This window comes from Ovis canadensis, chromosome 15, assembly GCF_042477335.2.
Source record: "Ovis canadensis isolate MfBH-ARS-UI-01 breed Bighorn chromosome 15, ARS-UI_OviCan_v2, whole genome shotgun sequence".
NCBI classification, from domain to species: Eukaryota; Metazoa; Chordata; class Mammalia; order Artiodactyla; family Bovidae; genus Ovis; species Ovis canadensis.
Genome location: NC_091259.1, coordinates 39,589,801 through 39,617,493, shown reverse-complemented (window position 1 = coordinate 39,617,493; position 27,693 = coordinate 39,589,801). Strand labels below are relative to the sequence as shown.

At 44.5% G+C, this 27,693-nt stretch overlaps 1 protein-coding gene across 1 annotated transcript in view; it reads right to left on the bottom strand.

Annotated features, from left to right (window-relative positions):
• The window catches only part of TECTA (tectorin alpha), an 81,396-nt gene extending 62,519 nt beyond the window's left edge, over positions 1–18,877 (bottom strand). Inside the window, exons 1-6 of the mRNA XM_069555413.1 lie at positions 18,814–18,877; positions 15,503–15,636; positions 12,312–12,599; positions 8,069–8,206; positions 7,555–7,720; positions 1,781–2,193 (exon numbers count right to left, since the gene is read on the bottom strand). Coding sequence (XP_069411514.1) covers positions 1,781–2,193; positions 7,555–7,720; positions 8,069–8,206; positions 12,312–12,599; positions 15,503–15,636; positions 18,814–18,877 — 1,203 coding nt within the window. The remainder of the gene's footprint in view (positions 1–1,780; positions 2,194–7,554; positions 7,721–8,068; positions 8,207–12,311; positions 12,600–15,502; positions 15,637–18,813) is intronic.
• Positions 18,878–27,693: the final 8,816 nt, after the last annotated feature.

Below are 27,693 nucleotides of genomic sequence, written 5' to 3'. Positions count from 1 at the left end.
GCCTCACAGGCAAATCAGGCTCCTTCTTGCCTCACACCCCCTCCTCGCCTGTCCCCACATCACCCTGGGTGGGGGCTCTGCCATCCACGGAGCCGCCCTCCCCCAGCAGAGCAGGTGTATTCAGAGACACTTGGAAGCCATTTGGCAAAAGGAAAAGGGAGCCATTGTTCGCTTGCAGTTGGAATCACATAACCTTTTCTTTCTGAAACATTTACATTCACATCCACACCTCCCTGTCGCTACAGAAAATTGAGGAATCTGTGCCCTCCGCTCGGACGATGGAAGAGAGCCACGCAAAATTAGCAGAGCTGCTGGGCCTGAAAACACTGCTGGTGCCCCTTTCCTTCTAAAAAAAAAAAAAAAGAGTCTGACTGTGAGGGGAAAAGAATTTTTAATCAAAATGGAAAATAGGAATAAAGCATGAAGCTTTCTTTTTCAACTACAGATATTGTACACATGATCCCCACAAGACAAGGGGGTAGGGGAGAGCTAGTGAGCATTTTTCTAGCTGGAAATGTTAGCATCTATCCACAAGGACAAATGTCCTGCTCGACAGCACAAGAGAAATTTAAAAGGGAAAGACTCCAAACTTCCGCAGCTGAATTCTTGCCTTTGATTTGGTTTACAGAGCTGTCTCTAGGGAGACTAACCAAATAGCAAGCAAATCGGCATTTCAGCCACAGTAATAGCCCACTTTTCTAATTATGACACTGATACGCCGCACAGACCTAGCAAGGGCAGAGCCAGAAAAAGTGGAATTAGTTCCTCGGTCCTGCCTTTTGTTGGCCACACTGCACCAATTAAAACTACAAAATGTATTTTAAAATAAAAAGAAAAACCTCCCTGTGTTGGCATCTGTTCTGGTTTGTAATCTCTGTGATGACCTCCGTGTTTGGGGATTAAGGACTCCACGGGGTTGCAGCAATCAGCCCCTTGTGGTCCTGGTTATTACTGCTTGAATAAATGCACGGCTGCCACAGGGTCTTCACTAACATCATGAAAACTGGGGCCTCCACAAATTGAGTAATTGCTAGTGGCTTTTTGTTCTCTCTCTTTTGTCAGTGCCCTGTCCTGATATCCAGGTGGATGGGGACGAGAATCATTTGCATAGGTTAAATGAACCAAACTGAACCAAACCGTGTTCTCTCGCACAGGAATGGTAGGGGGAGGGTTGTGTTAAAGGAGCATTTGGGCAATTACTGTAACTTTCCATCCAGGTTTCACTAAAGAAGTCACCCAGCCCACTCTAGCTGCCTGGACAGACAGTGCTTATGGACACACCAATCAATTTAGGGGTTTCTCTGAGAATGAAGCCACAGCTCTTTGGCAAACAGAATGAGTAGGTGGGGTGAGGATTACTAATCAAAGACTGTAGTGAATTATGGGTTTGTACGTTGTGTTTACATTGACTCCATGGCATCGCCATGTGGCCACCACTGTTTCAAGCTAGGTCTATAAGAAACTAAATTTACCTCTGTTCCCAGTTACTTCTGAGCTTGGATGTACGTGTGTGTGTGTGTGTGTGTGTGTATGAGGGAACTAAGAACCCAAATGTACATTAAGATACCCAGCAGATAGATGTGTCAAAGAGAAAGCTTAGCTCTTGCACAAACAGACTTTAGCCTCGTGAACAATCTCAAGGCATTTGCAAGGCGGGAAGAGCCACGCAAGTCTTTGGTACCAACAGCAACAGCAGAACCAGTAGACCTGGGAAGGTCTTCCCCAGGATGGAGCATCTCCAGCTTCCCCACCTCCCCATGGAGGACGGAGAGGGTCTCACCTTGACTTTTCCATAGCTTCCTTTGGGGATGAGAATCTTGTAGCCATTCACCTCCACCGAGAGCTCCTTCACCCAGGAGACGGCGGAACCCCCCCGGTGCTCGTTCTTGGCCTCCACGCTGAAGAAGGGGAGGCTGGAAGTCTGCAAACACTGTCGGGCCAATAGGTAGGCACAGGAGCCTTGGAAGTGGAAGAGGAAGCCATCGAACGTGTGGTAGTGCGGCTCCCCGAACACCACACACGTGCTGGTCTCCACCGGGCTGCAGTAGAAGAACCTGCCTTTGGGCTCGCACACCTCGTAGGGGCTGCAGGAGGCATCCTGGCAGTAGATCTCATTGTTGAAATCCAGACAGCGGCACTTGATGGTGCAGTTCAGGTCATCCCAGAACACCTCCCCTCGCCGAAGGAACTGTCCTGGGGAGTAAGGACAGCAGAGCTAACATTTATTGAACATCTACCTTCTGTGCCGGGCATCGGGCTAAAAGCTTTACTTGCCTTATACCATTTAACCCACAACAGAAACCCCTGTTAGATACCAAGTGCTGCCTTCTGTTGTCAAGTGAAGAAACTAAGGCTGAAGACTAGTTAGACGATTCATCGCTATCACTTAGCAACTCAATGGCGAAGCTGGGATTCCAAGCCAAATGTGTGTGAGTCCAGCCTAAGCTCTCGGCAACACTGTCTCCTCCACTGGTGAGCACACTCCCATTCAAGGAAAGACACGTTGTTTCACTCCACTGACATTAAGAGGAAGGGTATTCAGAAAGAAGGCACCTCAGGTAACTGGGCAACACTCTTGCTCATTTGCTGATGTGTTCTTTCATTCACTCATCCACTCATTCAACCAGCAGTTGCTGGGGCTCAGTATGAAACGGAGCAGAACGCTGTGATCCTTGCCCCCAGCCCACCGTGTCTCCTGCCTGCCTTTTGCCCGTGGAAAACTGCAGTCAACGAATGAGTTTAATCAGAGAAGTGAGAAATTGGAAACAAAGGAAAATGGTCAAAGGATACTAAGCAATAATAATGTAGTCATTAAGCATAAGCAGAGACCTTTAGTTCTTTCTCCAGGGCTATAGGTAATATTCTGAGTCCTATCCTGTGAGTTGTCTTATAGATACTAAAACAGCAAGTGGAAAAGTTAACTCCAGGATGACCAGATTGTACCAGGACATGAGTTGCGACAATTCCAAGAACTGACCACAAAGACATGGGGACAAATGGACCCTGGAACTGAAGATTTACCGTACCTAAAACAATCAAGATGATGCTGGTCAGACCACTGATGACCAATCTGAAGATGACTGTTAGGATGACTGTGCTGTTTCTACATGTAACCGCCCCTCCCCTCCCCACCCACGACCAACTCTGTCATTAAGAGCTCTCACCCCCTGCTTGTCGGCAGCAGGGAGGTGGGGTATCAGCCTTTGGACAGATGTCCACCATCCTCCCCGCTCCCCCCAGTTGCTGGCATCTGAAATAAACCAAACTTTCCTTTCTACCAACCTGGCCTGTCTATTGGCTTTCGAGCAGTGAGCAGCCAGACACACATATACATACCTTTTGGTAACAAGTAGGTGCCAGAAAAGAATCAGGAGTCGGACTCACAAAATTAAATCCCAGACTCCCTGGGAAGATGTTGGAAACGGCTGGCCTCTGACTTGGCACCACTGTGGGCTCACGAATCCTGCAGACACTACTTAAGCAGAACTCACACCTACATGAGTTACCGTCTCCCCTCCGCTTTTTGCTCCATACTAGGTCGTGCACCTCTCTTTGCAACCCATGGACTGTAGCCCACCAGGCTCCTCTGTCCATGGGATTTCCAAGACTGAAGTGGGTTGCCATTTCCTTCTCTAGAAGATCTTCCTGACCCTCCCTACGCCCTAAGTCTAGCCCTACTCACTGTTTATCCACTGGACAGAATTTCTTGACAAAATCTGGGTCAGGAGGAGAATGAGGTGGGAGGGGAATGGTTCTAAACAATGTGTCAATTTTTTTTTCTAGTTTTTTAAAAAAATTAATAAACTTTATTTTTAGAGCAGTTTTAAGTTCACAGAAAAATTGAGTGCAAAGTACTGAGAGTCTCCATATACTTCCTGTCCTGATACAACTGGGAAGTGCTCATTTTTAAAACACTTACTTCTCTTTATTTGGAAGGTGATCAGTCTTTAAAACTATTTCCCTTAATGAATGATTTCCCCCCACCCAAACCCTTGAAATCTGCGAGTTCTTCATAGCAACCCTCAGTGGGCATGGGAGCTGGGCTGGGGGTTGTGATCCAGTCCTTGGTCAGGGGTCGGATTCAAGAGAACCAAGCAGCAGTCACAAGTCTGCCACCCACTGCCAAGACCGCCGCCCTAACTTCCTCCTGTCTCAGTGCTCCACCCTGGAGAAAGTGGACAAGACTATGTTCTCATCTCTGCCTCCTGGGGAACAGAGACGCTAGAAAAAACTGGCCCAGGTTGATAAGGTAGAAGCATCTGTACACTGAGAATGTTTGAAAAGGAAAACATCAAAGATGCAGTGTTAAGTGTAAACAATATCATAGGCCAGGAATAACCATAGCTTGAAACTGTAGTTGGAAAAGATTTTTCAAATTTTTATAAAACTGAATACCTAGGGACTTCACTGGTGGGTCAATGGTTAAGAATCCATCTTCAAATGCAGGGGACATGGGTTCAACCCCTGGTTGGTGAACGAAGATCTCACATGCTGCAGAGCAACCGAGCCCGTGCAGCTCAACTAGAGAGAAGGTTGTAAAGTGCAATGAAAGATTCCACAATCTGCAACTGAGACCTGACGCTGTCCAAAACAAATAGATAAATTAATTAATTTTTAAAAAAACCCCAAATACCTAATGAAGAGCACAAGGCTGCCAGGTGAGCCGAGGCAGAGGGCAGGGCTGCCCGGGTGACAGTCCTTTCAGTATCTGCCCAACAGGAACAATTAGGTCTCAGCGGGCAGTTCTGTTTCATACCTGTTTTGAATAGGGCCCCCGAATGACATAATAGAGGCATTCACACTCCCAGTAGGTCATATGCATCAGCCTTGAAAACAGGCCCTTCCAACCTCACTGTTCTTTGGCACTAACCCAGGCTGCATATATTGTAACAGCCTCCACTCGGCATAATTTCCAGTTTCTGCTTTCTCAGCCTTCCAATAAATGAGGGGGAAATGCCTTTGAACAGAGGAGGTTTGGCCCAAAAGGTAGACTTTCTGAGATAATTTTGTTTGCAAAATGATGATATAATAAACCCACTCTATGCAACACTTCCTCTGTTATCACCCAGGCCAAATCCCCACCTCATTAGACTGATATATGTCCAGTGGCACATTAAAATGCACAGCCGTCTGTATAAGGAGATTGGATTTGTCCTGTAGATGAAACCCACAGCCATCACTCAGTGGGAGAAAGAATGAAGTCAAAGTGAAGACTTTGTGCATGGCTGGCATCTGGCCAACCCCACAGCTCTGTGAGTCTGTAGTTTTCCATTATCACAACACTTCACTCCTGGGACCCAAGGAGAGGCTGTCACCCGGCCCTTAGATAGCAGGGCCACAGCCAGTCAGCTCGGTGACACTTGGACAAAGGGGAGAGGCTTTGGGGAGAGGCACTGGGGAGAGCTCAGGCCACAAAGGGGAGAGAGAGAATGGGACAGTGGCTTGGTGTCTTTCACAGGCCTCAGATGAAGCCGTGTTTACACTGTGTAAGGGAGGAAATCGCAGTCTTTGAAATCCTGGTGAGCTTTGGAGCTAGGTTCTTTTCTGTCCAGTTTAATACTGGCTTAGCTCTAAGCATTTATTTGCTATTCAGAACATGGAGGACTTGACAGCGTCCACAGAGGCAAGGATGTCCAGGCAGGCCACCTTCGCCAACCACCTTCCCTCAGAGCAAAGGCAGAGGTCTGATAAGTGTGACTGCAGCACAAGGGAGGGGGGCAGAGGGTGTGGGCGTTCCAGGCCAGGAGAAGATGAGAGTGCAAGTGCAAATCACTCAGTCATGTCTGACTCTTTGCGACCCCACGGACTATATAGTTCCTGGATTCTCCAGGCCAGAATCCTGGAGTGGGTAGCTGTTCCCTTCTCCAGGGGAACCTACAAACCCAGGGATCGAACCGAGGTCTCCCGCATTGCAGGAGAATTCTTTATCACCAGAGCTACAGGGAAGCCCAAGAACACTGGAGTGGGTAGCCTATCCCTTTTCCAGTGGATCTTCCCGACCCAGGAACTGAACTGGGGTCTCTTGGGAAATAGATGGGGAAACAGTGGAAAATAGTGTCAGACTTTATTTTTGGGGGGCTCCAAAATCACTGCAGATGGTGATTGCAGCCATGAAATTAAAAGACGCTTACTCCTTGGAAGAAAGGTTATGACCAACCTAGATAGCATATTCAAAAGCAGAGACATTACTTTGCCGAATAAGGTCCATCTAGTCAAGGCTATGGTTTTTCCAGTAGTCATGTATGGATGTGAGAGTTGGACTGTGAAGAAGGCTGAGTGCCAAAGAAGACTCTTGAGAGTTCCTTTGACTGTTAGGAGATCCAACCAATCCATTCTGAAGATCAACCCTGGGATTTCTTTAGAAGGAATGATGCTAAAGCTGAAGCTTCAGTACTTTGGCCACCTCATGTGAAGAGTTGACTCATTGGAAAAGACTCTGATGCTAGGAAGGATTGGGGGCAGGAGGAGAAGGGGACGACAGAGGATGAGATGGCTGGATGGCATCACTGACTTGATGGACGTGAGTCTGAGTGAACTCCGGGAGTTGGTGATGGACAAGGAGGCCTGGCGTGCTGCGATTCATGGGGTCGCAAAGAATCAGACATGACTGAGCGAAAGAACTGAACTGAACTGAACTGAGTGGTTGGATGGCTGAATGGATGGATGGGTAGTTGGGTGGATAGGTGAGTGGGTGAGTGGATGGGTAGAGAGATGGATGGCTGATTTACTAATTCTGGTTGCTATAGCCTCCACTTCTAGAAGCAGAAATATGAACAGAAATCCTGTTTTCTGAATACTTTTAGACATATAAGAAGCAGGAATCTGTAAACCAGGATGTTCCTATGAGAGTCCCGGGCTGTTTTGCACATCCAAAGAGGTTTTGATACTTCAGAGAAGGCTCCAAACTTCGGATGCCAATGTAAAGGAAACCCACCGAGGTTCACTTATAGCTTGTTCACACAGATGTAAAGCCAGCTTTGATTTTCCCTAAAATCCTGCATGTTTTGCCACTGCTTCGAGGATTTTAGGAGAAGCTACCCTAAAGACTATGACATTTTTCCCCCTTTGTTTCTAATCATACTAGGAAGCACTGATTTACTTTCGTAGAGACTTGGCGATGCTTCAAGTTCGCCCACTCCCGTGGATCTACAAAGTGCAGATGGCAGAGCAGGAGTAAAAACGAGACAGAAAATTTAAAGGGGGAAATGGCAACAACGACAACAACAAAAATAATGTTAAACAGGAGGGCTCCCTTCTGTCCCTCTGGCTGAGAAATCATTCAAGAGCCTCATGCACTTTGCAGTAGTCCCCAATGGGGAGCTGTGTTCACACCCCAGGCAAGGACTTCAGAAACTGCAGTATGGCCAATGCAGGCTTCAGCTCCTGGAGTGATGAATGTGCATGCTAAAATTACCTTGATCTCCATTATCCAGCCGAGCGGTGTCAAAAGAGTAAGGCATCAGCAATGAGTCCGCCCCCGTGGCTTAAAAGCCTGCCTGTCAGTCTAAACTAAACAAACCCTACTCTGCCTCAGAGAAGAGGAAATGCCTTTACCTCTAGAGGTGCAGCCATTGGCTGGGTCAATTTCCTTCCCGTCAACTTTAAATGCCCAGCGACCTGGCACATTGACATTTGTTGTCTCTTGGATGTTCACAATATCAGGAGTTCTTGACCCCGGCAGGCTGAAGAAATTGGTGAGGTTTCCACCATTAAATCCCGCCTAGAGCACAAAAGAAAGAGCAGACTTTTGAGCATACACACCATTCCCATTGGTTTACTTGTCCAATGCCTTATTCTCAGAGCCCAGCACAACCTGAAATCAAGAGACAAACTTTTAATTTTTCCTGGAGCCTCTGGGGCCGCCGTTCCAGGTGACAAAGGCCCACTAGCTCATGGCACACCTGGATCAAGGTAGCAAAGATAGGCGAGACTAGTCCCTCGGTCCACTTGCTGGACGAGATGTGTTTCTCCAATTCAAAGCAAGATCCCCCCTGGGGATGCTGAGAGTGTAGGCAGAGAGTGCAGTGCTTCAGAAACACATAGGAGAATGACCCGGAGCACCACCTACCTGGGCCATCACGCCCCCAAGGCCCGTCAGGGGATCGCCACCACTCGCGGTCCCAGTGGTCCAGTTGATCTCGTAATAATTGAAGAGCGTGAAGGTGTAGGAGCCATCAGATACCAGGACCGCCTGGAAGGTATTCACCTACAGGATGAGAATGCGTGGGTGCGGGGGTCTCACGACTCGCATTCCCCATCATCTCCCCAGTAGTAGCTTCTTCTACCCTGCCCTCCCCCCACCACCAAGCTGCCAGAGCTGCTCCCAGGCCACCTCTTGCTCTGCCTTCTCTCTGAATATGTTCTCGCCTCCAGTGGGAAAAGCAAGTCATGTGTGGTTGTGCATCCAGAAGAGAAATTGCCTGAGAATTACCTACAGGCTGACTCAGCGTCCCTCATAACATCTCTGAATGGTACCAGAAGGGAAAGTCAAAGGCTGGCTCAGCATGTGATAATCCTGAGTGCCTATAGATGGCAGCATGAGAATAAACTATAGGAAGCCGTCAGGTCGGGGAGAGGGCTGTGAGCACCTGTTCCCAGAAGTGTGGAGGGGGTGGGGGGGTGGGGGTGGGGGGCAGGGGGAACAGGGCACGCAAATGCCTGTTGCTGTGACTCCAGTGGTGGCGAGGGCCCTGCTCTCTGGCTTCCTAGAAAACACGGCTAACCTTGGTGAGATGTCTTCCCCTCTCTTAGGTGAAGCTTGGAACGTGCTTTTAAAAAAGCCCATTGTGGGGAGAAATTGCTCCTCTAACGGAGCATTCATGCATCACTTTATATCTGCAAAATTCTCTTCGTGCTCCCCTCCCATCTGTACCTCAATCAACATTAAGATGGGCAATTTTTTTTTGGCCCATTCACATCTCAGAAGCTAAGAAAACTGAGGACTGGGACTTCCCTTGTGGTCCAGTGGCTAAGAATCAACTTTCCAAGGCAGGGGACCCGGGCGGGATCTAAGATCCCACATGTCGCAGGGCAACTAAGCCCTGGAGCTACAATTACTGAGCCTGTGCATGCTGCAATGAAGACCCAGTGCAGCCAAAATAAATTTTTTTAAAGAAGGAAAACTGAGGGCTAAAGGAAACAGATTGCTGGACATGCCACAATGATCCAACAAAAAATAGGATTGGAGCCAGAGCTCCCAGTCTGATCCCTGAGTGTACTGTCATTATACACTATCTTAATTTTCAATTTTTAAGGACAGAGATGTTATAGAAATTCAAACCAGCCCTGCAAACAGTTTCCAGAAAGAAGCTATAGCAGACTCTGTCCTTTACTCTTTTCCTTTGCTAATCCCTACCCCTTGATGTGTGTTTTCAGGAAATTCAAGTAAAACTAGAGTTAAAAGGAGAGACTGCTTTGACCTTTCCTGTTCAAACCCAGCATTTTCCCAGCTGCCTGATACCATCCTGGTTAACATTCTGTCAGACGCAGAGGAACACCCACATCCTTATCCTGTGTAATCAAACTGGGCTAGAGGATCTTGGAAGCCCCAAATCTCCCATCCTAGACAGTCCCAGGGAGGGAGAGGAGGTGCAAGTAAAGAAAAGCCCTTTTTGTAACCAAGAACTTTCTCCTCAAGCTCTGCACTTGCCACGGCCGATGGCGTTTACGATAGAGCGGCCCAGGTATATGCCTCCTTCTCTGGCCTCGCACAACAAAAGAGCAAAGTGGGACACAGAGGGGACCAAGCAGTCAGCCTCACAGCCTGACCTGTGGGGTCAGGTTCAAGAGACAGGCATAAAATCAAGGTCATGCAAGGACCAAAGCTAAACCCTCCTTCAGACCAGGATGCTCCTTCAGGATGTGAGTTCCTTTTGAAATGAATTCGGAAATATCTTTGATCCAAGCAGGTCTTGAAAGCAACGCATGTCTGACCCCAGAAGTCAGCTCATAACCAACTAATCATCCTTAAGAACGTTCCAGAAGCTGGCTCACCCTCAGGCAACTTCTCACTTACTCTCACACATACCCCTCCCCTCAACACACACACATAGGTAATTCTACAACCAGAGTTTAAGAGTCCTCTGGATTTGTTTTTGTAAAACCATGTTTTCAATTCTTGAAAAGCCCTTTTGTGCTTTTTCGTGCCCGTGCTAAGTCACTCAGTCGTGTCCGACTCTTTGTGACCCCCCATGGACTGTAGCCCACCAGGCTCCTCTGTCCATGGGATTTTCCCGGCAAGAATGCTAGAGTAGGTTGACATTTCCTCCTCCAGGGGATCTTCCTGACCCAGGGACTGAACCTGCATCTCCTGCATTGGCAGGCAGACGCTTTACCACTGAGTCACCAGGGAAGCCCTATGATACTTCAGAGGACTTTTAATGCTACTTAGCGGGGGCAACAGAGGAAAGAGGTTAGGGTTCAGAGACAGCAGACTTGGTTTCCATCCTGCTCTGCCTCGTGTAAGGTTCAAGTCCCTTTTCTTGACCCTCGGGGAAGTTACTTAGCCTCTCTGGGCCTGTTCCCTCACCTTTAAAGTGGAAGGCGAGCTTCCACGGCTCAATGATTTGCAGAGACAGGGCTAAATGATTTGCAGACATAGTCTAATACAGCTCAGGTTTCATGGTCAGCCTCAATAAATATTAGTTTTCCTTCCTTAAAGTAAACAGGTTCCCATCCCCTTGACTTTCTATTGGACTTCTAAAAGATCTCTCATGACCTATGTTTCATTGGCCTGTTGATATGTGTTATTCTAAAGAAGCGGAGGCTTGGGATAAGGGTAAACAGGAGAGGGGGCAGATTTCAAAGACAAGGATGGATAGACACACCTGCAGCTCTGGAGGATTTTTATCATCTTTCTCTCCCAGGAGCTCAAAGCACTTAGATGTTCCCTCATTCATCCTCATGGAAAGAGTCCTCACCTAGTCTAGAAATTTACTCCAAAGTACAAACCAGAAAGTATCTAAATTATCTTGCCATTTTTACTGCCAATGGAAGTTTTTTTTTTTTAAAGGTGGTCAGCATTTGATGGGCATTTTTTTTCTCTTTTTTTTCTCCCACTGACACTAAAATTTATTGATCGCTGGCATCCTGCATTCTAACACTGTAAGGTGTGAGACTTGAGGACATAAAACATCACCCGAGGAGTTGTTAGCAATCCATAACATGACAGAGGGAAATGTATGCTTCTTTAGAGGTTATTTCTAGCCAATGCATCCCTTGTTTAAACTTGTTTCTTTCTGTGGTCCAGGATATCTTAGTGATACAGTGCGTCTCGATGCTCCGGTCAGGAGATGCAAACAGACAGGGTGCTTACTGCCTGGCAGCTACAAACTGCAGACACAGCCCTTTTTCACCTCTCTCTCTCTCTCTCTCTCTGTCTCCACCCCCCTCAACTCAGTAGTTTCTTTTCCACCCTTAAACAACTGACTCATCGCCAAGGAAATGGGAAAACAGATGGAACTGGAAACAATCCTAAGAAAGCGAAGGGCAGATTTTTGAGTGTCTTTGCTTACTGGAAATTATACATCGAAGACCCATCTGCTACTTCAAAGATCTCCATTGCCAAAGTCACCCAAACAAATGGCAAGCTTTCCTGAAAACCCTGTTCTGTCCTTTTATATAGAAAGTTGATTATCTCTATAATAAAGCCAGTGATCATCTTTCTTATTTGACTTTTATTTGATTGCTCATTTGGGATTTCTGAGCAGATGTTGAAACTTTATTCATGAAAACACTTTAACTGCCCACTCCAATTAGCATCAGAGATGAATAATTCTAGCCCAGGTTACAATTTTTTTTTTAAAAAGGTCATAACATAATAAAATGAGCCAGATCATTTGGCCCAAAACTGGCACCCCATTTTCCTTTTCCTATCAGGTTTTGCGAAAAAAAAAAGGGTAAAAAAAGGAAATTAGCTGATGGAGAGAGGCTTTTGTGCCTCTGGTAAGAGAAAGGGACCTTTGGTTTCCTAATTGTTCCCTAATCATCAGGGGTCTCAGTGGCTCAATCACTCTCCTGCAAAACAGAAATGCTACACACTGCAAGAAAAGTGAGGAGGGCTTCTTTTTAGACATTTGTGATGATTCTCGACAGAGATGACACAGCTTCTGAACTACTACTACAGCTGACCAGACTGGTTAGGTGTGATAGCTCCCTCGGTTTCCTAAAAAGTGAGTTGGCAAGACTCCTCAGTTAACTCAAGGAAACCGACATTCTCCAGCTCTAACAATTAGGCTCCTTCAGAGTAGTGAAGACGGGTAAGAATTGGATCTCAGGATATGAGGTGGAAAGTGGGAAACATGAATGATTACAGGCGTGGTGCTGCTCCCTCCGTAAAATGTGACTTCCTCCCAGGTCACAATGAAAACCCAAGTGGCAGAGAAGGTTGCCATGTCTTTGAAGTACTTCCTGATGTCCTTGGTGGCTCTTTTCAAGATGACAGGGTCCATGGTCTCTCTGTAATAGATTTCGCCTCGAATCCCGTTGTGCACATCTGCCCAAAATGGAGCAATGAAGGCCCTCCCATCCGTCAGGGGAAAAGATTCAGGTGTGAACTGGCTCACGAGCACATTGAAGGAAACAACTCCGTTGTTATTGACCTACAAAGATAGGAGAGGTTTTGCACAGTGGATCTGAGACTGTGACAATTTCAGAGTCATAAACCAAAACAGACGTTCACCTAATCATATGAATGGAAACAACTTTTAAACCACTGAATTAGAACCTCCAGACAGCAGCTTCCATTGCTCAACTAGGAGGTTCGTTTGCTTCCAGACAAACTCATCAGTTTCCTTTCACTTTCAATTTGTAGTCAGCTTCATTTCTTAAATAATCAGCCTCATTTCCATGTTCTCTATCCTGTCTTTGTTTGCACTTATCAAACGCTACTGGATTATGTGTGTGTGTGTGTGTGTGTGTGTGTGTGTGTGTGTGTGTGTGTGTTGAGTTAGGCAGTGGCTTATGTGGACAATAAAGAAGGTCTAGAGTTACAGATGCAAAATAGACAGAAAAAAACCAACGTGGAAGCAAAAAGTTAAATTAAAAAATTAAGGAACTCTGTATTAGACCTTGATTCCTATCATATGATGAGAGAGGAGTGTCAGTAAAAGATAGATCAAATACTCCATCATCAAACTCAGATCTCAGATGAACCACATCCCACTCTGAGACATTTAAAGGATTTCTACTGATGTCACAACCACTCTGTACCCAGAAAAGGGACAAGGTAATAATCTACAGATGAGCCAAATTCCATTATAGCTCTTGTAGTCTGGGGACTTCTTTGTGTAATCTCTGCACAAAATGGAGACATAAAAGCTTTACACTAAATATGTAAATGACTTATCTTACAATGATTTCTTCATGATTTGTAAATGGCTTAGTAAGCTTACTAAATTACTCAACCTTATGCAAGTAACAAGCCAATATGCATACTCATAAGCAGGATCTGTAAAAAATTTGCCTCTGTCTGTGTCCGCAGCTCGATAAGTTGGCCCATGAAGCTCATTTAACTCTAGGGCTTGTACCGTTTCAACAGCAGGAATGTCAGTGATGGGAATCCTTCCATTTCCTCAATACAGAAATATTCTATTGTTAGTTTCATATTAATTAGAAATATTATGGACATTAATGGTGATCCAGATCCCAGAGGTTAGTTATCAGTATCTGAGCCATGGGCACATCACCCTATTTTGGAAGCAAGGGTGTGTGGTTTGAAAAGGAAGCTGGAGACCTAAGTACAAAGACATTGAGAGTCTACTGTCTGCAAGTCAGCAAACAACCTAGACTCTTGAGCAAGACTATATGACTCTGGAAATTCAGGGAACAATTTGCCCTCAAATAAGTCTGCCCTCCTTCTGCAAAAGCAAGAATTTTTCAGAATCCATGTCACCCAATACAGTGAAGGAGAAAGAGGAGCTTAACTAAATACACGTGTTTTGGCTAGCGGTCTAGGAGACCAAGGCTTCCAGAATGGAAGCCCTGAGAATACTCTCATCTCCAAAATGAGGTCAATATATTCAGAAACTTACCATCACCTGTTACAGACCAAGGAGGCTATACTGTAAGTAGAGCATAAAGGGCATTTCAAGATGCCAGAGGAATGTGTTTTCTAGGAAATAATGGTGTAATTAAAACACACAAACTAGGAGAGGAAGTTTCTGATGACTCAGATGTGTTCTGATTATCTTCTATAGTTAAAGGCAGTGGTTCTCAAACTTTTGTGGGCATCAGAATCCCCTGGAGGGCTAGTTAAAACAGATTGCTGCCCGCCTCCCAGATTCCATAGGTCTGGGGTGGGGCCTGATAAGTGACATTTCTAGCAAGTGCCCAGGTGGTGCTAGAGCTGTAAGTTCAAGCACCATGGGTGATGTAATGGAAGAGGAAACTGTTTTCTGGTGGGACTCAGCCCCGAGCTATCAATAAAAAGCAGAGAAGACAGAGGTCCCAGACACAGAGGTGACCAGAGATAGAGGTGTTCAGAGTTTGATTTCTTCCTCCGGGGCTGCTGCTGCTGCTGCTAAGTTGCGTCAGTTGTGTCCGACTCTGTGCGACCCCATAGATGGCAGCCCACCAGGCTCCCCTGTCCCTGGGATTCTCCAGGCAAGAACACTGGAGTGGGTTGCCATTTCCTCCTCCAATGCATGAAAGGGAAAAGGGAACATGAAGTCGCTCAGTCGTGTCCGACTCTTTGCGACCCCATGGACTGCAGCCCACCAGGCTCCTCCATCCATGGGATTCTCCAGGCAAGAGTACTGGAGTGGACAGAACATAGGAAAAATTGGAATGTAATATAATCTTCATTTTCTTCATGCAATTCTTTAAGGCCAAAGATAAAGACAGGTTTGATTGCTCTGAACCTTTTCGTCAATGTGCAGTAGTCTCACTAGCAGCAATTCCAATGGTAAAAATTAAAAAATTAACCTGAGAACACAGGTCCAGAAGAGCTCTGACAGCAAATGATATCATTTCTTTATGCAGTTTTGACAATGAGACCCTATGGCGGATCTCAGACCCTTCGAGGGTGGCTGATTCTGCAAACAACGTGTAAATAATAGTTGATTACCCCTCTTCTCTGCTCTGACTCTGCTCCAAACTGGTAGGAAGTCTAAGAAGAGCAGATGCCTAAACTCTTCACACCCCCAGAAGGAAAGAAAAATGAGATTATTCCTATTGGTGGTTCACTGTATCTTTTTATCTTGTCTAGTGGCAGAAATAATGTTCCTGGCATTGGGGCCTCTGCTTCTCTTCGGTGTTTAATCACCCACGAAAGCAATTTATTGCCCTGTATACTCCTCTACTATGAACATTAGCCATTAAATATACCTTTGACTTCCTTAATCATAAAAGCTATCAGCTCATGAAATCTCAGAACTCGTCATCTGGGCTGCCAATAAATCCTCCATTCCCAGAGCCCTGGAAAAAGGTATTTAAAATACTTTTCCTTAATGACAAACAAGGCGGGGAGAGCCGTAGAGGAACAGCCAAGTTGTTTCTCACTTACATAGACAGTACGGTAAGGAACACCGAAGAAGAAGACAGGAATGGCTAGCTTAATCTCAGATGAGCTTCCATCGTCCACTTTAGGGGTCTTGGTGTCATTCTGCCAAAATGGATACATGAGTTCCCTGGGCTGAACTGTCAAGAGAGAGGGTGGTTAGGTAGACAGCAGATCTCCCCTCCACTAGGCAAGCTGCTTCCTTCCCATCCACTAGAGCCACCTTCTTCCAGTAAGTTACAAATGGCACAGACATCAGGTGGGCTTTTTATTTATCCTAAACCTCAGCTGGACACAGTGCGTGATCTTCTGCCTCCGGAAAGAGGAGCATGGAAGTGATGATGTTTCTCCTTAAGAGAAATCACTTCCTGCTTCACTCTATATTTTCATACATTTAGGAGACAGCAATGGTTATCATTGGCTGGAAGGTTGTGAAATTGACCCTGCCTGGAGCTCTCAGAGCACTGAGAGGGGCCCCTGGGTCTGGCGGGGCTTAGCCAGCTTGATCCTTGATCAGAAGGCAGAGTACAGAGAATGTGGCCGGTGGCTCTGAAATTCTCTCCTAGCTCAAGAATTCTACTATCAAGGCTTTTCCTGAAAGGAGTCCCCTTCTTCCCACTGCACAATAGGAGAAGATAGCAGATCCCAGAGGAAACAGACAATAGTTGGATCTGGGACAAGGGTGGGAGGAGAGGGTTTGTAGTAAGTGGCCCGTGAATGACCTTGATTGAGCTCCAGCCCCGTGAGAAGGCTCCCTGCCCGGCTCCTGTTTACAAAGCCAGACACAGGATACTCTGGGGCACAGGAGGTTGGGCTTCTGTGAGTTCTTTGGAGAGGAGGCTGGGGAATCTGACTTATCACCCTGGTCAAAGGTGAGAGTCATCACGCAGACACATACACCTCACCTCCTGCAACCCTGTCACCACCTCTCCTGGCAACTTGGCTTATTTCTCAAATTTCTCATCCAAACTCTTGCAAAGGGTGGCCCAGTTCATAGAAATTAGACAGCTTCTCTAGGGTCTTCATTACCAACAATCAGGTCCGATGGCTTGTGTGAACTAATCTACATTTGGGATTACATTACATTAATTAATTACATTCCACTAATACTTTTTCTCTGCCTGGATGGAAATAGAGCAATAGGATACCATCTTTTCCTCCATGTTCTAAAACTGTGTGTTAGTTTCCAGGGACAGCAGTGCATCCATTTGGGGTTTCTGCTGACAGTTCATGGGGTACCTGATTGCCACAATCCAGAGGCTGACACCCATCCTCAGGTTGGGTGGAGGGGGGCCCTCCTTGGAAAAGTCTCTGCTCTGTGTTGATAGAGTCGATAGGCTAAAGAGCAAATGGCCAATGGTTGCCCTGCTCCTCTGGGAGTCTTTTTGTGGGCAGACAGCAGTTCACGGAAGAGAGAGACAGAGTGACCAGAAAGCCACTCAGCAAGGCCAGGTGCCAGCTTCTCTCCTCCTGAAGAAGGGAATTCCAGGATGTCTGCCTGGAGGAAGAGCACCTCTGTTGCCAAGGATTAATATAAGAGGAAAGCGGGGAAAGGAGTCTGGTCTTTAGTGAACACCAGCCTGCAGAAGCCGCTGCAAAGCCAGCCAAAGGAAGGAGCTTTCAGAGGTGCTATAATTAATTTCATCACAGGAGCTCTCAGCCCACATGCTTTATTTAGTGTCACAATCAGTAGACAAGAAAGGATTCTTTTCTAACAGTCATAATTACATAGACGTAACAAACTCCAAATTCTTAGAAGGGAGGAATTTTTTAAAAATTTCTTTGTGATCCTTATCATAGAATTCTATATAGGTACTTATTAAATTTGAAGGGTAATGAGCTTTCTCAAATTAATAATAATAATAAATCAAATCTTGCTATGGATTTATCCTTCATGGGGAACTTTTTAGGAGTGACACCCAAGTGTAAATAAAGGCCTGATTCACACTGAATTGTAATCATTTGAATGGAAAGAGTAATTTGTATTCAGGGCAGCACTGGTTGAGCTGCCAAGGAAATGGAAACTCCTCATCCCTCTTGGAGGAGACGGAAAACTATGGTCAGAGAGACTGTCTCTAACTTCTCTCTCTGCTCCAAAGGCAATGCAAATTTGCAAGAGTCCTTTCTTCATGAGTGATCCTAACTAGTTCATGATTTTAGACAGGAAAAGAACGGACAATTAAAATTTTTCAATATAAGAATACAAAGATTCAGGATATCTAATATTGCAAGTACGTAGCAAATACTTGTTGAATGAAAAAAAAAGATGTTTAAGAGAGTAGGTTTAAACTACAGTAATTTCCACTTTAAAGTCATTACCATTATAAAAATATGACTTGTTAACAGCACGGCTTATTGATAGCATCAGAGTTAATAAAAGAAAACTCCTTATTTGTGCTGATCTTAAGCAGGGAATTTACAGTAAACATAACTATGTTTCCAGGAGACTTTTTCCCCCAACAAATAAGACATACTTTCTTAGTGCAGTAGTGGGTGAGGGGCAGAGGGACTCATTATTGTGGGGTTTCACACCATGGCCTGCCCGATATAGCTGCTTAAGTTTATCCAACCCTAGAAAAATGGTAGGGCTCCACACGCCTCATACACCTGTTCCCTCAGACTTGTGGTCATGTGTCCGTTCAACTAAACAAACAAAACCAAGACAGACGCTCTAGAATTTTAGTCAGGAACGTTTCAAATCAATATAAACTTTCCTACGTTTCTTGTTTAAAATTCAAAAACTGTAGAAAGAAATCCATGCAAGCTTTTACCTACTCCAGGCAATGCTACATAGAGAAAAAAGAGAAATCACGGAGGGGAATAATTTTCTTATTTCACTTGCAGTTTTAGATTTTTGGCCATTGTAAATGGTCACTGAGACTCAAGTCACTGACATTAATGTCATTGAACTTTTCTGATTTTGGCTTAAATAAGTGTATTTTTTTTTTAAAGTTTGTGCCACCAGTTCAATGCCTTCCTTGGAATCAGTCATCAGGGACAGGGTGCAGAGGCACCAACCCTATATACTCTTAATGAAAATAATTTGCGTTATCTTAAAGACCAACTCCATTTACATGGGGCAACCTGGTATAAGCAAATTGTGTTCCAAGTAAAATAAGAAAAAGTAGGGATGTAAGTGAACATCATTCAAAGTTAATATATTTTGCCCTTGACAAGAGAATTTAGTTTACATTTTTCTTGTTGTAACAGTAGACACATGTACACCTGCCCTGACAATTATGGCTCCAACAAAAGCGTCTCTTTATAAATTCAAGAGAGTGCTAATCACGAGCTTTATGGAATTTTGTAGTACTCACCTTGGTGCCATACAAGTGCGAAGATGAAAGAGACCCAAATTCTAAGTAATGATGAATAATTCATCCTGGAATTTTAAAAAGAAAAAGAAAAAAATCCCCAGCTTGCCAGAGTAAACAGAACACCAGGTGCATTTGGTGGCAAATCCCAAGACACATCACAACCGTCATAGAGCATTCACATAACAGCAGCAACAGTTCTGAGTTAGGCTGAAGTGCCCTGGATGCTGGCGGGGCCTCTTCAGTTCAATACTTTGTGGACAAATTAGATTCCCCAATGAGAAGCAGTTTGGAAGTGTAATGAATCACTTAAATTGTCAGGAAATTATATAGAATCAATGAGCAAACAACCAGTAAGGAAAGGCATCTCCGCTCCAGCTACTAGAACTCTGAAAACCAGCACCTCACTCTAAAGATGCCTGGTGGGTCTCTAGAACAGACATCCATCCTCTGTGAGACCAGGCTATCTCATTATCACAACAGCTTTCATTCAAGATCCAATAAAAGTCAGTTAAAGCACAGGTGGTCCTACAGGCAGGAGGATTTAGAGTTTGCTGTCCCCTCCTCGAAGGGTGGCTCAGTGGTAAAGGGTCCACCTGCCAATGCAAGAGACGCCGCAGACTCGGGTTCAACCCCTGGGTTGGGAAGATCCCCTGGAGGAGAAAATGGCAACCCATTCCAGTATTCTTGCCTGGAAAATTCCATGGACAGAGGCGCCTGGAGAGCTACAGTCCGTGGGGTCGCAAAGAACTGGACACAGCTAAGCGTGCACACGCATCCCCTTCTCTAAGGTATGGAGCCAGTCCATCATTTTGAAGTGCTGACCAGAGTCACGGGCAGTATAAGACTCTTGTCCACTGACCATCCAAATGCGAAATAAATAATAGACACATAACAAAAAAAGAATCATGTCAGGATGGCTCTTTGAAATTACAATAAAAATAGAATCCAGTACAAAAGCAAGTCATTAGTCGTGGCAAATTAGTTAGAGAAAGAACATCACAGAAGCGAACTTGTTTTCATTTTAGTTACAATCCGTTGAACCGGTGGCTTTACCCTTGGACAGTCTGTGCCGCTCTGTAGAGCTAAAATGCAAGCTCCCAGTTATACATACACCTGGAACCGAAGCGAGTGTAGAGGAAACCCTGAAGCTTGCTCCCGGCAGCATTCTTAAAAATAAAACCCTTCCCTATTATTGGAAGCTATCACAATTCATCAGCCAAACTTCCAAGGAAAAATCAGTGAACCTCCTCTGCGAGTTTTATTGTAAATCTTCAGCTGTCAAGCACACGCATTGAAATCTCAAGCACACCATAAATATTCGTCAGTTTTGCTGAAAACGTGACTAAGACTTCAGCAGAGATCACACACAGTTTTTAGCAGAAGGAGATGTCAGGCAGGTTTAAGACTGAAGTCCTTAGGGAAAGAGTTCAGAGAGCAGGAAGGAGGATTCATTTAAATATTTGTATTTATGAAAAATGTCACTAACCTGTTCGGCAGGGACTGGAGGAATTGAGTCGGAAATATTAAGCCAAATCTTGGTAAACCCGGAAAAAATTAGGTAAAATAAGAATTTATGTCAGTTCTCCCCCACTTGCTGCCAATTATTTCTGATTCCTGAAATGATGTCTGAATCCCCTTCTCTTAAAACCAAAAATTCAGTTAGTCCTCTGCTAGAGTCAGGTTAAGTGTTGAGTTGCAATCAAGTTTTTTTTCCTATTGATTAAGGAAAAGTAAATCTAAAGATCAGTTTCAGGATTGCGTAGAGAGGTTCTTTTCCTGAAAAACTAGACCTTTTTCTGCCCCCCTCCCCACTCCCACCCCTTAAAAAAAAAAAAGTAGATTCAGATGGAAATGTCAGTTACTTGGAGCTGAAACCTTGGTCCTTTCTGATCAGAATCACTTTGCGCTGAAAACACAAAAGAAACCCCCCCTTCTACCTTTGTACCCAAAAAAAGAGAACTGTATAATGTTACAGAATTAGCATCCACCAGCATGATTTTAAAACTACAAACAAAGCTGCTGCCTCCAACATTTAAAAGAAGCTGGTTTGCTACTAAAGGCTTTTTTTGTCTCTCTGGTTTTGAACAATTGCCACTGATAGACTCTACTCTGTATTTTCACAGGTATGCATGAAGTATTTAAAGAAATGCTCTCAAAATTTTCTAGGTTTTATTCCTGCTACTTTGATTCACCCCAGGGCAGAGGATTAGGCCAGGGAATAGGTAAGCAGCGTGAGGCATGATCTTTCACAAAGGAAAAATCAAAGGCTCTGAAAACCTCCAGAGACGCCTAGTGAGGGTCCTTGGAGGGTGTGGGGAAGATAGAACCCCTCCTGATGAAATTTTGTTCTAGGTATTTAAACATCATGAACAAGGCTAAAACCGTTTCCAGTTCTGTCGATGCAGAATGAGAAACATTGGCTAAGGCAGAAACGAAGTTTATTATCCAAAATTATTAAAGTGAGACTTATTTTTTTAAAAAAGGAAATCATTTGAATGTAGCAGGGAAAAACTCTCTGTAAATTAATAGGAATTTAAAATTGCTCCAAATTTATCTCTGACCAGACATTTAAATGCCAACTGTGTCAAAAGACATAACTCCAGTTTTCAGTACGTTGTCCTAAAATGGACAAGAGGTTTGGGGAACTGATTTTTCAGTCTAAATTAGTCAATATATATTTTTTCCAATATCCTGTGGTAATTCAGTAGGGTTTTTACCCTACTCTCCATATATAATTACTTTCAGATGTGTCAAATATCTATCTATCTTTCTCCAAAAGGCACATATTTATAGAATAGAAAGCCTGACTTTGGGGGTGTCTCTTCCCAGTAAAATTAACTCAAATCCAAGACTCACCTTGAAAAGCATTTTCCTTGCCCAGTCTTTATTAAGGTGTTAGTCCTGTAGTCAATCTAAATGTCATGAAGCAAAATAGTTGGTTCTACTTTAGCAACTCCTAGTGGCATAACTGTTTTGGTCTTCTCTCTTCGTGCACTCAGGGGCATTTGTGTTTAGCCTTTTGATCCATATTAAATGCTTCGTCCTTCTTGAGGCAGGACCGCTCCTGGGTTTAACCAGATACAGAAGATGGCAGTATGCATGGCTCAGAATGGCTGGCTCTGGGTGTGAGCAAGTCAGGTGCCTGAGAGCAGACAGGGCTGATATATCACTGGTTGGGCTGGAGAGCCAGTCAGTGAGTGTGTATTTTAAGTGTACACTCAGTGGTCACAGAAGGGGAAAAAAATGACAAAAATCTCTTTTTATGCCTGTCGGCAGGGGGACTTATTTTGTTGAAGGGGTGAAGTGAGCCAAGATTCGACAAGATTTAGACCTAAGGTGGTGTGGGCGTGGCTTGGAGCCAGTAACCCAAGACACTTTGTTTTTTACAAAGAAGGCATAGATGGATGCTGCTTTTTCGGCAGGAGGAAAGACAGTTCAAACGAAACACAAAACAAAACATCTAATTTCCTAAAAACAGAGTCAGCCCTATATGCTGACTGTTTATGTTTCGTTTTCTTAAGTTTCTTACACCTTTTGTGCAAGAAATAGATTTGAGCTAGTTTGAAATGGTGCAGTGAGAAGTGTGGCAGGCTGCAAGCCTCGAGCTGTGAGCTCCTTCAGCCTCAGCCTCACTGCTGGGGCCACGGGACACCCTGCCAGTGACTGGGCCACGTGGTAGGGCGACGGCCTCGTCACTTTGCACCCAAAGCAGGACTCCTCTAATGGGCAATTTTTGCTCAAGAGAACCTAGGTGAGGTGACAGACAATATCAAGTCTTCAACTGAGGCAGCTCTATTATGCTGAAATCAGGGTCTAATTGGGAAAACCCTGTACTTGTGTACACAATTTTATGTATTAGGATTTTATATATAAATAACTGGGCTTCCCTGGTGGCTCAGATGGTAAAGAATCTGCCTGCAGTATGAGAGACCCAGGCTCAATCCTAGGGTCAGGAACATCCTCTGTAGAAGGGAATGGCTTCCCACTCCAGTATTTTTGCCTGGAAAATTCCATGGACAGAGGAGCCTGGTGGTCTAGTGTCCATGGGATCCCAAAGAGTCGGACATGACTGAGAAACAAGAATTCATATACATCTATCCATCCATTTATATATTACACATATGTATACATATGTACACACACACACACACACACACAGAGGTTGAAATGCCCAAATTACTGGGACAGATGGCAGAAGAAGGAATTAAAAGTCTCAGAAGAATGAACGTGTTGGACGTCCACAGGCATAGAATTCCAGGTAAAATAGCATCTGACTAGAGAACCTACTTTATGAGAAAAGGGATGTGACAGTGTGCACCCAAAATTATAGCAGGAGCCACAGGTTGGAGCAGCGCCCCAAGAGGAGGACCCACGGGTCCAGGTACCAAGGTGCGGAAACAGGAGTAGCCCCACTTGTGACCACTCCCAAGGATTCTTGGCTCCCAACGCCTCATCTCTAGGTTGCGCAGAGCTTGACATCCTGGTTCTCAAGAGGGCATACTCTCACCAGAAGACAGGACAAGAGTCCTGCTGAACTGCAAGCTGTGGCTGCGATGCCGTCTGGGTCCTCCGGGTTCCCTGTGACAGACACTAGCAGGAGAGATGAGCCATCATCCCATCAGGAATCCCTGACTCTGATGAGCAGGAGGAGGTGGGGCTGCTGTTGAATGACAGGTCCAAGGGGTAAGGTGTGTGGAACTCAGGTGATACCTTATGGCAGCTCTGGATACTCCCTTAGCTGCTTGTGACTGTGATGGACAAGCACAGCAACCTAAGCCTGAGCAGCATATGGGTACCAGGGATTCAGACTCCTCAGGAATTAGAGTTTGGGAGAAACCACAAGGGAAACCACTGAGACCCGCAGAGGGGATAGAATGGATGGTGGAAGAGGGAGATGATGGGTTCCGGTCATGGGCCGGAAACCCACCGCAGGGGCCAGAGTTCACTCCTCTGATCTCCCCTCTCCGAGGTTCCCCTCAGGAAGAGAAGTCCACCAGAGCCCTGGGAGAGCTGGCCCTGACCATGGAAGGAGAACTGCATCTACACACGGCATGGGGTGGACCGCGGTCTGTACAGATGTGTGCCACTCAGATCCACCTTACAGAAAAGGATGCTCTGAAGCCACAGAGTATGGTTAGCTGACAGCTTCCAATGGCTGGCTCCTCTGGCGTCTGCATCCGTGCTCAAGCTCAGGTTATGTTCTGGGGTTCCTCCATCCATGACTGAGAAAAGCTTTGGTATAAAGGACCTGAGTGAGACTCATAGGCACTCTTTGCTCCAGAGCATCGTATTGGGCTTGGAGACTGTGTCAGGTCCACGGCACAGTGTGATGCCCTCTGCTGCTGCATCCTTCTTTCCCACTTTTCCTTCATGGGTGTGATTCCCCAAGAAGCCTTCTGCACTCCTCCCTGCACCTTAGCATCTGCTTCCCAGACAGCTGAGTCTGTGACACTGATGCCTTGGATAAATCTACCAGCCCTCTGCAACTGATCATTCTGCAGTCTCCATATGCCATGGAGATTCCACATATTTCTGCAGTGCATTTGTTTCTACTACTTATCCATCGATGGATTAATGTTCAGCCTCCTAGATCTAGCTTGACAAAGTGATTATGTCTAAGGTTATTCGTTTATTCAGCTGGGTCGGGTCTTAGTTGTGGCACGTGGGCTTAGTTGCTCCTTGGCATGTGGGAATCTTAGTTCCCTGACCAGGGATTGAACCTGCATCCCCCGCATTACAAGGCAGAGTCTTAACCACTGGACCAGCAGGGAAGTCTCTTCATCTAATGTTCTGCTTAACATTCTCCCTGAAAATGGTGGTTAGTCACAGCAGAGTCCTTGAAACGGAGGAGCTGATTCATGAGCAATTATGCTCGTGACGACCTCCTAGATAGTAGAGATGTTCACAATGGAAAGTTCTCAAGAGCGCTGCACCTCGAAGTTTGTTTCTCTTACTGTCTTGGAATCTTTGTTCTTATACACCTGGGTTAACTTTCATAAAATTGGTTCTCATGCAGTCTGTTAGTTTTTCCATCTTAAGAGCAAAATGTTTAAAAACCTGATGTCATATTTCTAAAATTTTTCATATTTAGTAGTATCATGGTAATCATTTTGTAACAGTAAGCTGGAAGCATTAGGAGTTTAAATTGTAGCACAGATGCTCTAGAACCTGTCTTTTTAAAGAATTAATATTATTTACCTCCAAGTAATTTTCTTTTTTTGGTGGGAAGTTTTCCCTGGTGGCTCAGCAGTAAATAATCCATCTGCCAAGCAGGAGACTTGTATTTGATCTCTGGGTCAGGAAGATCCCCGGGAGAAGTAAATGCAACTCACTCCAGTATTCTTGCCTGGGCAATCCCATGGACAGAGAAGCCTGGCAGGCTACAGTCTATGGGGTTTCAAAACAGTCGGACACCATTTAGTGACTAAACAATAACATTTTTCTTTTTGTGCTGATCTTAGTCTAGACACTGAACTCTTAATTATGAGAAAAAAGGCACTGACTCTTGGAAGATCACATGGAATGACATTAATGTTTATTAGCTAACTAGCAAGACTTTCTAGATCTAAGATCTCAATAATAAAAGATGTTCAGCTCTGAAACTTAAACAAGGACTCAGATATTTTCTGAAAATAACTCTAGAATTTATCTCTAGGCAAGGGGTTTGTAATATCTAATTCTAAGTAGACCAACATAACCAAAAAAACCCCCCACAACCAGTCAGTCTTATTCTAACATCCTTGCTAGCACATTAGCAATAAAGTTGAAAAGGGATTGGGGGAAGACACTTTGTATTCCCTATTCACCAAGTAGTTCTTAGAATTTCACTGGTTGGAAAGAAGCAGTTCTGATTAAAGCTTACTGCAGACAATAAACGGAGGGTTTTAGGGCTATTTGTCTATCACTTTTCAAGGGCACTCGGCTGAAACAAACGCTGGCACATTGTTAAGGATGAATAGTACATATACCATCTCCAGTAGAAGTGAAATCTCACTCACCAGTGATTTAACAATTGCAGATTCCAAGGAAAGATAGCTCCTAAGACAGACAATTTGTATGGCTCATGCAAATCCTTTGTGTGTTGAATTCAAGTGGCTAGATCTGCATGCCTAATTGGGAAGAATCCCATCTTGATTGCCCTAACCAGGAATTACTATCAAGCCCAAGATCAGTAAAATCTTTGACTTTGCAGGATGTGACAAGTAATAAAATCAGAAGAAAAAAAAAATGTTCTTTTATGTAACTCCAGTGGAGAACAATTTGGCGACATCCACCAAAAGTACTCTGGGGGTTTCCCTCATAGCTCAGTCGTTAAAGAGTCTGACTGCAATGCAAGAGACCTGGGTTTGATCCCTGGGTCGGAAAGATCTCCTGGAGAAGGAAATGGCAACCCACTCCAGTATCCTGGCCTGGAGAATTCCATGGGCTCTACAGTCCACGGGGTCGCAAAGAGTTGGATAGACTGAGCGACTTTCACTTTTTCACTTTCTGACCTTTGATTTAGCAATCCCACTTCTGGGAATGTATTCTACAGTTTTATTTCGAACATGTAAAAGAATGTATCCTTTTTACTGCAGCAAACTGAAAAAAGTAGAAAAGAGAGAGAGGGAGGGAGGGAGATTGGGAGAGTAAAGAAAGACTGAAATGTCTATCAATAAGGTATTGATCAGGGACTTCCTTAGCGGTCCAGTAGTTAGTTAAGACTTAGTGCTTCCAAAGCAAGGGGTGAGGGTTCGATCTCTGGTTGGGGAACTGAGGTCCCACATGCTACATGGCACACTCAAAAATTGTAAAAATAAGGTGTGGTCAAATAAATTATAAATCACATCTAAAATAGAATACTATATGCGTTCTATGCTCAGTCACTCTGTCCTTTCCGACTCTTTGCGACTCCATGGACTGTAGCCCACCAGGCTCCTCTGTTCATGGGATTTTTCAGGGAAGAAGACTGGAGTGGGTTGATGATATACTATAAACAAAGCACAAGATCATTTTGTATATGGTGTTACAGAGAGATTTCTAAGGTAGATTTTAAGTGAAAAAAAACAAGGTGCATGATGGTGTATGCTAACTTTGCTGGATAAAAAGGGATCAATAGAATATACATTCTCATTTGACATTATTTGTGTTAACTCTGCAAAGACACACAAGGAACTAATAAAAGATGGAGAACGGGGTTAGAGTGGCATTTTCCAATGTATGCTTTCTTTGTATTGTTTGACTTTTGAATCGTGAATGTTTTCTATTTAAAGATGAAATATAAATGACTTTTAACAGAGGTATTTTCATAAACATTGAAATATACACCAAACAAAATTTTAACACAAGCAAAGCTATTCATAATGTCCTAGTTGTATTCTCTAATAGTGGAATAAAGCTTACATCTGCTCTCAAATGTATCAGGTAGTTCAGAAAAATTTTTTTCCTCTTTAGCCTATGTTCTTTAATGTCTGCCTCCTCTGATTCTCATTCTTATTTATTTAACACCTTAGTTGTGTTACTTATAGTGACTTAAGAAGCATTCAAGGATGAAGAGTCTGTGAAAGACTCGGTAAACTGAAATTGTGTTGCAATTTGGGGGCATATTTAGATCTCACAGATCATAATAAACTGCCTCCTCTACTTTGTAATAAATATTTATATTCCTCACAAGGCTTTGTCTTTAATTTTAGAGAGGAACAATAGCAGGGACAGCCTCTTCCTTTACCGTAACAAAACATCTGATATAAACTCCATCAGATTACTGTTTCTCCCCTTCCCCCCACACCCATAAACATCAAGTTTAAGTTCCTTTGAACACGGATGTCTCCTTAATAAGAGTCAAAGTCAAAACTGAGTGACTTGTTTCACCTTGGGCTGTTCACTGAAGCAGTTTTAAGG